The sequence below is a fragment of the Pempheris klunzingeri genome, chromosome 13, assembly GCF_042242105.1.
Source record: "Pempheris klunzingeri isolate RE-2024b chromosome 13, fPemKlu1.hap1, whole genome shotgun sequence".
Classification (NCBI taxonomy): Eukaryota; Metazoa; Chordata; class Actinopteri; order Acropomatiformes; family Pempheridae; genus Pempheris; species Pempheris klunzingeri.
Genome location: NC_092024.1, coordinates 18,589,433 through 18,602,357, shown reverse-complemented (window position 1 = coordinate 18,602,357; position 12,925 = coordinate 18,589,433). Strand labels below are relative to the sequence as shown.

The 12,925-nt window shown below is 41.2% G+C and overlaps 1 protein-coding gene across 2 annotated transcripts in view; it reads right to left on the bottom strand.

The window, feature by feature from the left end:
* mta1 (metastasis associated 1) overlaps positions 1-12,925 on the bottom strand; it is a 46,191-nt gene that overhangs the window by 19,819 nt on the left and 13,447 nt on the right. For both annotated transcript variants that reach the window (XM_070842130.1, XM_070842131.1), the window contains exons 3-4: positions 12,409-12,476; positions 9,816-9,909 (exon numbers count right to left, since the gene is read on the bottom strand). In XM_070842130.1, coding sequence (XP_070698231.1) covers positions 9,816-9,909; positions 12,409-12,476 — 162 coding nt within the window. The remainder of the gene's footprint in view (positions 1-9,815; positions 9,910-12,408; positions 12,477-12,925) is intronic.

The following is a 12,925-nucleotide window of genomic DNA, read 5'->3' as shown; positions in this document are numbered from 1 at the left end:
CGGCCAAAGAATGAATGGACAGAGCGACTGTTGAAGGGCTATCAGCCCATTTGAGTGGGTCATGTGTCTGAGTCATTCTATAAGAATAGATTTAGCTGCTGCTGGTAGGCAACATCTCCACCCCACATTCCCTCCTCATGTTTGGGTGAGGAGAGATGGGGAAATGAAGGTGAGGGAGAAGTGGAAAGAGACGATGAGACGAACAGGAAAATAAACAAACAGAGAGAGACAGATAAAGTAGGGGGTAGAAAGTGTGGCAAAAGTGATGGAGAGCAACGGGAGCATAAGATGAGGGCAGAGAGACACGAAGCCAGTGTGAGAGAGAGACAGAGAGAGGAATAAAGGGAGCGATAGAGAAATCAGCAGGGAAAGCAAGACAGAGAGACAAAGACAGGCAGACACAAAGCTAGAGAGAGTGGGAGAGAGACCAAGGAGGCCAGTGAGAGAGCAGAGGAGAGAAAGAGAGCAGTCAGTACGTGCTCCAATTCATTTGGAGTTTCATTAGAGGAAGCGAGACAGAAAGAGGGAGACAGGGAGCAGAACAAAAGCAATCAAGGGATTTTCAGGAGAAGAGATGTGTGGCCAAAATCAATAAGTACTCCTTCAATCCCTCACTCTGCACTCAGCAGCCAGCAGACACACCATCAGTGCCCAGCCTGAGCGCGCTCACACACACACAGCATGAGCCTCGCTCCATCTTCTGCCATGTAAAAGCTACAAAATATGGACAGAGATTATTAGTTTAAAAAAAAAATAAAAAAGAATTTAATGGAACAGGAAATAAGGTGGGAAGTTGTAGGAAGGTGAGGTGTGTGTGTGTGTGTGTGTTGGAAAGGCATCAGGTACATTGTGCATGTGTTGCATGTGTATCTAATTCTTACATTATTCTATACATTATGTGCATGTGTTTTACCTGCACTTTCCATTTTTGAAATTTACTGTACTTATGTTCCAGTGGTTCTTTAACCAGGCAACTCAAAACGAGTCTGAAACTGCTGCTGGTGTTTCCTCTGCGAGGCACTGCATTAGCATAAAAACCTACAACACTGCAAAACTGAATCAGATTTAAATTGCAAGAGTGTATTAATTAAGAAGTAGGTGTGTGCCATATACAAGACTAGCTGCAAGACAAAACTGTCTAAAAATAGGAAGTGTATGTTTTTCAGCACTTTTCTGACAGCAGATCAGTTGAAACAGACTTAAACTTGAATGGTAATAACTCCTAAAACATGCTGGAATTGGATTAGAAAAATAAGAGAATAAAGATTCTTTATGAAGAAGCGGTTTGTGTTTGTTTTGGAACAAGGCTGCATAAAAACTCCACTTGTCCCTCAGATATCAGCACCTGATTTTGACTCACTGGGCTGTTTGTCTCCTCTTTTCCCAACCTGTACAATGTCTGAAGTAGGGCTGCAGCTAACGATTATTTTCACAGCCGATTAAGCTGTCGATTAACTGAAAATATTATAATTTAGTCTATAAAAAGTCAAAAGTCAAAGTTGCACATTTTAAATGTTTCTTTTTTGTCAGATCAAAATCCAAATATATACAATAAAAAACTAATGAAAGCAGATAATCCTCACATGCATCCAGGTCCTGGAACCAGCAAACATTTGGCACTTTTGCTTAATAAATGACATGAAGGATTGATTCTAATTAACTAATTTTAATTGTTGTCGATTATTTTTCTACCAATATACTAATCGTTCCAGCTAAACTCAGAAGACATTGTCCCCCTTGACAATGTGACGTGCTGGTCTGAATGGTTGGTGAACATATGACTTATGCAATCAGTCACTCCATCAGTTATCTGCTGAGGTGAACCCGTCTGATCCTGACGTGTAATAACAAGATGACGGTTCATTAAATATGTGGCCTTCGCTGTGTGATGTAGTGCCGCTGCTGGCTTTACCTAAAGCTTTATGAGCAACATGTTACATATCATAAAAACGTGACATTTCTTTCTGATGTTAGGCTTTCTTAGAGCAAAGAGGAGAAAAATACAGAAAGGGAGAATTGATTCAGTGTTCCTGTCGTGCATTTCTTGGAGAAACTGAGAAATTAATGAGGAAGAGCAAACTTGTTTTTGTCTGCTCTGTATATACACCACATCTATGGCATATCAGTCGCTCTGTGAGGAACCTCCCCTCTGCTGCTCTTTCTAGAGCTTTCACTTTCCAGATAAAGCCATTTGACTGTGTGTATAAAGAGTAGAGAGTTTAAAGCCTTGTGACGCAAAAATGTGATCTGTGATTTTGGGATCTATTTGTGAGTATTTGAATGTGTGTTACTCGGCCTCTGCATGCTCATATTTTTACACATACTAGCAGGATTATTTAGTAGTACATGGGTTGGCTGAGCCCTTCCAACTGGCCCTGAGTAGCAACTCAACTCCCCAACCTCAGTCCTTCACCTCCTCCGAGCCAATCTCCTGGCAGTGCACCCACACCATACTTTCTACAAATTGCCTCTCCATCTCACCTGTCCCGGCCAATTATCAATTATTGATGAATGGGTCGCCTTACCGGGCTGAGAGCCTGCGAGTGAAGGGAAAGGAGAGGAGAGAGCAGGCCGGAGGGCGAGAGGAGGAGACGAGGAGAGCACAGCAGACTGTTATTACCTTAACAAACTGACTTCACCTCTCTGGTACAGTGTGCTTATGTGGTGGTGGAAGCATGAGAGACAGACGCAGACAGCTACAGACTGCTAAAAAAATCATTGGTGAGAAGGAAAATAACAGTTTGCTCACGATTCCGACTAAAGCGGGGACATCTATCAATATAAAATCATCACTGTGGTGTGAGAAGATATCATCTGGGATTATGGCAATATTGTGACATAAATTACATATTGTCTTAAAGGTTGAATTATACAATTTTCTGAGCTTCCTTAACTCTCTAGTCCATTACTAACACTATTGTCTTCTCAACTGATTTTACCTGGTTAAATAAAGGTTAAAAAAAAAAAAAAAAGACTACACGTCCCACCTCCATAAAACATGAAATGTATGAAAATACTAACAGGCTCGCCCAAAACATCATCACAAAATCAATATTGAGATCACCGTTTTGTCATTACTGACTAGACCTGACTCTGATTTTAAATGAGGCGCTTGTGTCTTCAGATCTGTGGGCTCAGCACGCCAGATGAACAGGAACGTGTTTAAAGAAATACTTCAATTTTAATGTCGTCCCACAAGTGCTTTGTGGAATTTTTTTTCCCCCATTCACACCACCAAACCGGTGTAAGAATAAGTGCAGCACAGTCAGTAGAACATGTTGTATCTGTTGTTGGGACTTCAAACAGAGATGCTGACAACATGGTGTAGCTCTGCGAGGAAAGTGTAACGACAGCACAGCGACAGTGAGGAAAAGTGGCCTTTTTTTCCGAGTTGACAGATGTGGAAATTTTTAACACTTACACAAACAGTTTAGTCAAGTGTTTCTGTATTGTCAGAATAACACAGTTTGGGATCATGAGGTTCAGGTGAGATGAGGACGTCCCACTGCACTTGAATTTATGCATCATGTTTGAATGACCTCTTCTGAACATTAGACTCAAATGTGTTATGTGGTGTGTTTAAGTGGACTTAAAGAGTACTAAAGTGATTAAGTATTACAGACTTTTTTTTTTTCTTTTGGAAAAATGAGAGCAAGGTATCCGAACTTTTAGTCGAATTCCAAAAATGCTGGATCCTATACATCCCATGCTGCTATTGAAATATGTCTGGCTGGTAAATGCCGACTCCTTCCACCATTTAGTAAAAAAGGCTTTCCATTAAATATTTGTTATTTCTAATCCCAAACCAAGATTGCTTTGTTGACATCACAAGGGATATTTTCTAAGACATAACAAAGCTTCCTCCAGAGAAAAAGGAAGACATTACACAGCTGTTTTCACAGGCTGACTGGTTCTCCTCATGACGTGTGCAAATTTGTCTTAACTGACACTTTGCAACCTGATGTCTAAATAATATACTCAGTGCAGGGTTTGTGCAGCTTTTTAAGAATACAGATTCAAGCAGTTTAAGGACTTTCAAGGTACCTAAGCCAAACATTTCCCGACTCTTGAAGCCTTTATCATCACATGTAAATGCAATTGCAGCTTACAGTATTCCTTTATTCCGTCAGCAATCACCGTATATTGTCAATTTGTTTATCTACACCGTGCGCGACACTTAGATGTGAGACGGAACAGAAAAATGTCCCCTTTTCATTTCAGTGCCCATGTCAGTAAATTTAGCTCAGCTCCTCTCCAGTCGGCGTCTGGAGGCAACAAACAAATACGATGACGGGATCGTTTCACTTTAAATTAGAAGATTAAAAGAGTTTTGGACTGTGGAGATGAAATACAAGATAATTTTTCAAGGACTATATTTGAACTCAGGCACATTCCTAACCTTGAAAACTTAACTGTTAAAATCAAGCATTTTCCAAACTTTCAAGACTTTGTGTGAACTGTGTTAATATATGCCTGTGGAAGCCTTGGTTCAACAATGTTGTAGGGGGTGAGGGAGAAATCTGATTAGCAGCCAACTCTATTTAAACACGGGTTTAACAGTAATCAGGTTGTTGCCGTGTAAACGTGATTTGCTGACTTAAACTCATTTCTCCCACTAACCTGGGTACTGGAGTGCATTTAAACCTTTTCAAAAACGCAAAAGCTGGCAAGCCATTAAAACAGAAGTTTAATTTAACAGCATAGAGGCAAACACATCCCCAAAACCAGTGTTTCCCCTATATTAGTGCCGCTGCTTCCCAGACGCAATCAACTCCCTATCTCCACTTTAAGCAGCTTGAGTCGGGAACAAGGAGGAATTATAAATAGAACACCCCCAGACATTACTACCATTTAGCAGTCTGTTATTGGTTATTGGTCGTTTGAAAGTGCAGTTGGCGACAAGAAAGGCTCCAGTCTCACTACCAACCAATTATTACCTGTCTGTCTCTGTGTTGATAACACCGTGCCGACAGACAGCTTGTCTGTCCGTGTGCTGTCAGTGTCTCCTATAAGCAGTTACAACACCAGAGTTAAAGCAAAGCCTCTATACTGCTCTATACAGTTCAATTTGGTGTGGTGTTTGAATTTAACTACGATGGACCATTCATCTGTTTGTCACTTCAAATAACTATCTCATCCTGTTTTATTGAGCCTATTGATGCACTTTTCTCTGTGTTTCCATATAGGGCAGCATATTATATTCACCTCATTCACCACTCCATTGATTTTATGTTTGTATCTTAATGTGATAGCTTGATTGTCCAATGCAAGGAGGGGAAGACAAACTCAGTGTGTTGCATATACATCTCTGACAATTTAGGACAATAATTATCTTTCATGGATTTGATCAATAGTTTGAACAGTTTAACTAAAAAGTTGAAATGTAAACAGCCATGCAAGTGAGAGCTTTCTTGCGTCTTATCATTTAGGGTGGTTAAAGTCCAGCAGACAGGCGAGACAGGCCATCCTCTGAGGAATGCATGATGCTGCAATAGTCCATCACGCATTGGTATTTATCCTAGCTCACTGGTTAATAGCTAAATTTGGCTGAAGATGAACTGCTTTTGTAGTTTTATCAGTAAATATGTGTAGAAGCACTTCTGACATAGTCAATGAGAAAAATATGACCAATCCAAACAAAATAAGAACTTTTCCTCTCTCTGCTATTTCGACATCAGCTTTTTAGTTTAATAAAATCTAGTTTGTTTGTTTTCTGAACAAAATTATCCTGCGGGATCCTCTGTCTTTGAACAATTTGTTTTTCATACAATGTTACTGTTTGTGGATGGAGCTTCTCGCCAACCCTCCAGATTCTCCGGAGAGTCCCGTTTTCCAATGCCCCGTTCCCACATCCTCCAGACTCCACATTTCAGCAATAAAATCACTCCAGAAATTCATTAGAATGCAGAACTACTGTCTGAAATTAACAATTTTCTGGGACAACCTCCCAAGACGCCCTGGTTAGGTTTGATCTCCCGTTTTTAGGCTGTCTGGAGGTTGGCAAGTAGGCTGATAAACCATAATCATTCATCATTGTCCACGATTATAGACTTGGCTTTTCAACTATAAATGCTTTAAAGCTGTGAATTTGGCTGCTGAACTTTAAAAACTAATTTCTTGGGGGTAGAGGAATGACTTCACCAATCTCACTTCAAACTAAATTGAGAAGTTGGCAGACCTGGTGTTCAAGCACTTTACTAAACACAACTATACATATACAACTGTGTACAGACACATATCTCAAGTCCCTCTTGAATCAGCGAACACGCTAAATATCTTCCTGTGGTGCAAAATAAAACTCACCCGATTCAGCACCATTACTGGAAAAAGTCATAGGGGGAAAACACTGACAAAACTATATATATTTTTTTGTAATTATTCTGTATGCAGCACATTTTTACTTTGTTTGCATGCAACAAATGCAGCGCACAAAAGGTATCTCAGCATAATTTCCTCCCTTTCTTCCATGATAAACAGAACAAGTAATTACAATTTTATGATATTAAAATACATAAGATTGATAAGCTGCTTAGCATCTGTCAACAACAACATGAAATCTCTGTGTGCTCCACAACAGGCTCAGCAGCTCAAGCGACATGAGGCAAGGATGCTGCCTTCACTTTGTAATTATTGCAGCTGATAAGGCCACAGTTCATAAAGCTCTGCAGCAGGCGATACAAATGAGAAATTCATCCTCTCACTGTAGAACCTCGTCCCATTATAATATGTCATCACAAACATAGAGTGGGTGTGAAGCTCAAGTGGTACTACATGGCACTACTGGCAGACTGAGGGGTTTGTTTCCACGTAGAGCCCCCATCCTGCAAATGAATTTAAAAAGCATCCCAAAGAAAAGGATGTTACATAGGCTCGTGACCCACTTTAGTGTCCAAGAAAAACAGAAACCAGAAACCTAAAATACTGTGTTTTGCCCACGACAAGCTCTACTTCTTTCGCACTGGTTCTACTTTTGTGCATCAGTTCACTGGCAACATCAGTGTCTATTGTGTAAGGGAGCGAGGAGCCACATCTCAAAAATAGAAGAAGGTTTGAGTCATGGCAAATTCAAACGTCTGAAGGGAGGGACCAGGGAGGTAAAATGCCAAGTCCGCCACAGACGCTGACCACTCAGGAGGCTGCTTCGCTCACAGGGGAGGAGCTAATGCCGGGGTTGGAGGCCCCATTGAGGGAGTGCTCAGAATCTCTGCAAGCAAAATATTTGATCAATGACTCAGAGCAGACACACATTAAGACACACAGGCTCAAACGCACACACAAACACTCGTCTGCCATTCTCCACTGATCCATAACGAAACTGAATTAAACGTACCCCTTCAGCAATTCCTGCGAGGGAGCCCAGAGCTAAAAACTCAAGTCCATCATGCATATATAAGAGCACATGAACACACACAAGCATGCACACACACACACACACACACTGAGAGAGAGACACATACAGCGAGGCTGCAGCTACAGAAATGCAGACAGGATACAGCCCACACCCATGCGGTGCATAGCCATTCCTGCCATGCATTTTTTAACATATTGCAAATGTCTGGAAGCCCCTTACCAAAACTGCAGCTGGTATAGCACAGCCAAAACCTTTACTCCCCTCAGAAAACAATGCCAGCACTATCATATGATGCTGGGTGGGTTGCATCTGCATGTGATTAACCGAAAATGCAACAAAAGCAGTGAAAAGTAACCTGAGATAAGTTAGATACTCAGGTGTACTTGCCATGCAACAAAAAACACATATACCAAAACAACGAAAAGTTTTCTTATAATATTTTGGTTCAGAATATTGTTGAATTAGCAGCACTGCACAACAACACTGCACATATAAAGCAGCAAATACTGCAAACGCTGCTCAAGAATTATCATAGACTTTCTTAATAAGGGACACATACACACAGACAAGCTGATGCTGTGTGGTCCAACAGAACAAACAATCGCCTCCTGCCACGGATACACCCCCAGGCATCACACATGCAAGCTCATGCAGTTACACAAACACATGTGCACTCATTCAAACAGGACACTCGGTAGCACTCCCTTGCTCCGTCTCTCTCTGTCTCTGACACTTTCACACCCCAAGACCCAACATTAAGCCTGCCACACCCAGTCAAAGTCTAGTGGTTGGTTTTTCTAGCCTGAACTACAGGACGGCAATGTTTCTGCTGCTAGTTTAGCGTGATAGTGCTGCTGGTGTGAATGGTGGAGTGAGTCAAATCGAACCGCTGCTGTGCTAAAATCTTTCACATGGATTTGATGAGCCTGATCTGTTTTTGTCTGCCTTTACGTTCGTGGGTATGTTTAATGTAAATATTAAGTCAGAGTGGGTTTACTTGTATACAAACAGGAGGGCAGACAGCAGTGGACACCAAGTAGAGAGGGTTTTTAACCCTCTCCAACCACAACCCGACATCTCAGCCCAGATGTAAAGTGGACAATTTACTTTGTAGAAAGGTTACGGAAATTAACATGTTTATGCTGTATTCAGTGTATTCTTAGTAGCTTATGTGGCCTGTTAAACTTAAAGTGTTATGGTGTCAGTACAGAGTGTGAGTCGACTTATTGAACAGCATCTGAAATCCCCTCCCCCCCCCCATGTCTTGATCAATATTGAAATTGAGAGGATTTACCAAGACCAACCAAAAGGCACGCCCGTAACAAAGGCCGGGTGTGTAATGAGACATTAATTTAGGGGCTTACACGTCTCTTTCAAACTCTCTACTACACAGCTGGCAAGTCCCTTTTGCCATGTAACAGTTGTAAGGCACCTTGTAACACAGTGCCTTGTGACAGTTGTAGTTATTATAAATCCAATTCAAATAAAGGTTGGCTTGCAGACACGGTTTTAAGTCTAGACGAACTCTAGTCGAATAGAGTCAAAATAGACATTTTCACACAATCAAAAGTGGTGGTATTATGTCATGTTAAAAAAAAAAAGCAAGAAAATATCCTGAGGTGGAGACAAACCCTGCATCCCTCTCTGCTTCTTTACTCTTTGAACTCAGGCACTCTGGAGCTGTGCCTTGAAGGCATCATTTCCAACTGACCACTGAGGAGGTGACCCAGAGACTAAAGAATGGCTCTGGCCTTTCAGTGACACACTTTTGTTACCTGCGGTTTCTTCCGCTCCGTCTCTTTCACGATCTTAAACTAACCACTATCTCAATCCCTCTGGGTTTCTGTATTTCCCTCTTTCTTTCCCATCATCACTTTTTAAATCATTGTTTAAGTGTCTCGCTCTCTCTCTGAAAAACCTCTCCGTACCGCCAACATTAAAAGGCCACACGATACTGCTTTAGGTAGAGCCCATTCAAAGTCTGCCAGCTGTTCCAGATACTGCACAATATGCTCCAAGCTCTGGGGAACAGCACCACATTCAAGAGCACGCTACACACCCACGCTTTAAACAGGAGAGGAACATATGCACAGACACACACACACACAGGTGTCGTCACATTGATACACCAACAGATCGAATGCTGTCTGCAATCAGGCCTGTCAGAGGAGGGGCTGCAGTCTGGACTGTTTCTCTCAGCTTGGCAACAGTGAACAAACTCAATTCAATTTTGTATCACCCCTTGATAAAATCTGGTGTGCAAACAAGCCTTACTATGAGGCCAAATAACAAATAGAGTAGTATTTTCCATTTCAGGGAAATCTTGTTCAATTGGATTTGAAGGCACTACAACTTTGTGGTGGAAAATAACTGAAGAGGGCTGCCAAAAAGAACTGTTTCAGATCCTGTCTGGCGTGTTTTTGATGCCTGATGTTTGCTGGCTGGGTTATGGTCGGTCACTCACTTGCATGCTTGTCTGCCAGGGCGATGAGTGTGCTGGAGATGTCCCTGCGCCGGTAAAAACACACCACTTTGGCCTCCACGTTCCCATTGGCTGTCTGCAGACCAGAGACAATCGGCGTTACCACGGCAACAAGTGGTGCCGCACACAGAGCACCCACACACGCACACACAGATGAAAAACCCATAGACGAGGCTAGTTCTTAACTATGGCTGAAAACGCAGTGTGAGACTACAGCGAGTGTCCAAAATCACAATAAGTGCTGCAGTTATCAGGACAGTGTGGCGTGTTGGGGGTGAGCTGTGCAGTCCTAATACTCGTTTCTTCCCTGTAATATTACACTGGTACACTGAGATGACATTGTGTTTAAATTAGGAGATGCAGGGCAATGTTTTATTAAATGCTGTCTGAAAAACAAAACAGCCACTTCTGGGTAAAATTACATCTAAAAAGCAATGAAGCTCATTTAGAAATTGATAAGTGGCTTTTATCTTTTCTTTGTTCCCCAGATATGAATCAAAATGGAGCAATAGAGTATAACTTGTTGTGTTGAGAAACTGTGTGAAGTGTTACATATCATTGACAATCACATTTCTATCATATGTGTTGTGTAATGTGAGAGGATGGTGGATAAAGAGATGGAGAATAAGCAACTAGTCAGTATGTTGTATTTCTTTACATTCTGCTGACAGTTTAGCGCTGCAAACTTTCTACTTTTCCAATCATGAAATAATTAAAATCCAATCTGCCACATTTCCGTGTCTCACAAATGCTGCAGTAACAATGAAAACATAATTTCCTAATTTGTGATTGTTTCTGAGAGCAAACAAAAAACACAATTTTCTCTCCAAATGAAGGAAGTTTTTAATGAAATGCAGAGAAAAGAGTTTTGCTCTTTTGTTCTATGACAGATTTTTTTGGCAGGTACAGATGCAGCTGCAATTATTGCAAAGATGTAATATTAAGTACTACCTTTATCATTTCCTTGAGCAGGCAAAACTGCAAACCTTGCTTGGTCTACAGGCCAAGTGAAGCAGAAGATAATAAGAGACCAACCAATGGAATCAGTTTTACACTTAGCACTATGACATGAGTATGAGGGTGCAAGAAAAACCAAAAACAAGGCGTATCTATGATCATAAGGATGCATCAAGATACGATTTATACAGGTACTACCTAGCTGATTTGATTACATTTTAGCTAGGTTTTGTAGGTAAGTTATTGTGAGGTCTCTTTGGTGATTCTTTGACATATCAGTGTGATTGAAAGCAGCCTGATGAAGTAAAGCAGAACTAAGAGTAAGAATGCCTTCAGTATTTCCAGTATATTATATCTATAGCTCTATGCAAGTTTAAACTGTAAACCTAGCTTGATCTGCAGCTCAAATAAATACAGAACATAACAGAGGTCAATAGGAGATGAATTGGTGGGGGCAAACAGACATGTAGGCACATGAGTATGTGTGCAAGAAGCCATGAAAGGGTAAAGGCATATCTGGTATGATCAAAGGGATGCAGCAACATATGGTTTAAGCATGCAGCAGCAAAACATGATGACTTTTCTGCAAGCGTTTGCCTGATTGATTGCGAGTATGTTAACGTCACACTTCAAATAGAAACAAGTAATCTGATACTATGATCTTGTGCTTTAAGAAATTGTGATGTGCGTTTTTCACCAATTTTCTTTCACTTTATGAACCAAAAGAGTAATCAAGGGAATAATAGGCAGGGTATTCAACAATGGAAGAAAGCCCTAAAGAAATAGCATTCTTTTCTGCATATTTGTTTTCCTTAAATTCGTGACACCAAGTAGAAGACTTTGATTTGTACGTTGCCGTTTGTACAATTTAGATTATTGACATTATCTACAAAAGGCTTTAATATTAGCCACATAAACCAAATTCTCTAAATTTCTGTGTTTTTCTATGGTTTTGAGCAGCTGTGGATTGTCAAGATTTTCTCACACTGTTCTATACTTTCTAGACGTGCATCTGCAACCTTATGGAGGAGAAACCAAAGGATCCCTGAGGAGCAGAGAGAGTGACAGTGACAGGCAGAGCAGAGGGTTCACTCTGAGCTCTGTGTCAATCACATTAAACAGCCTCCATATTATCCAGCACAGGCCTGGGACAGGGGACAGACAGCGGGCACCTGTAACTAGTCTACAGAGACAGGGCTCTTTTTCTGCTACTTTTACTGAACGGTGTACGAGATGGCAGGCTGGCATTTACCATCCAGAGCAACATTATCGTCATGCTTGTGATATATTAATAACATATTGTTTTTACTGCTTTCTAGTATAAAGTAGCCTCCAATTATTTTCAAAATTCAGCTTTATGAAAACCCTAAATACCAAGGATGTTTTACAATTAAAAGCATTCTCCAGAAACTTTTTGATCTTTTATGCCCTAGGGACACAGTTAAGAAGACACAAAGGCGGTTTAGAGATATTGAGTCAATCTCTGAAAAATTAGGGTGACGAAGAGTGGGTTTATAGGGTTGGCACAGACAGGCATGAAATTCGATGTACAGTACAGCAATCAGATCTGTGCTTCATTCAATGGTATGGATTAAACCTCAGCCATGCACGCACTCACCTTGTTCAACTCCTCTATCCTCCTGATGAGCAGTGGGTTACTGGACGAGTTCTCAAAGTAAACATAATCTGCAGAGGAACAGCATGGAGGAGGAAGAGGAAGAGAAACAGAAAGAGAAAGAGGGAGTGGAAACAGAAAGGAAAAGAAAGAAAAGAGAAATGTCAGTCAGCATTGCGAGGTCATCCAAATGTTCAGGGTGATTTCCAGTTGGACGCCACTATGAGAGTTTAATTAGTCAACAGGAAAGTGCAACACAGACATCCACCAAATGGTTTAACTCCATTAGGTTAATTTCATACACAGGAGATTCAGTCGTAGTTGGGAGGTCTGACTGAATGAGACGTTAACACACACACACACACTGTCGCTGTCACATGCGCACACACTCACACAACTCTGGCTCTCCAAACCTTCCTTTCAGACTCGTATTTCCTCATGCTTTCTTTGTCTTATTGCTCCGTTAGCCACCCCCCTCACATCCCATCCCCTCCCCTCCCCTCCCATGTGTGTTGTTGTT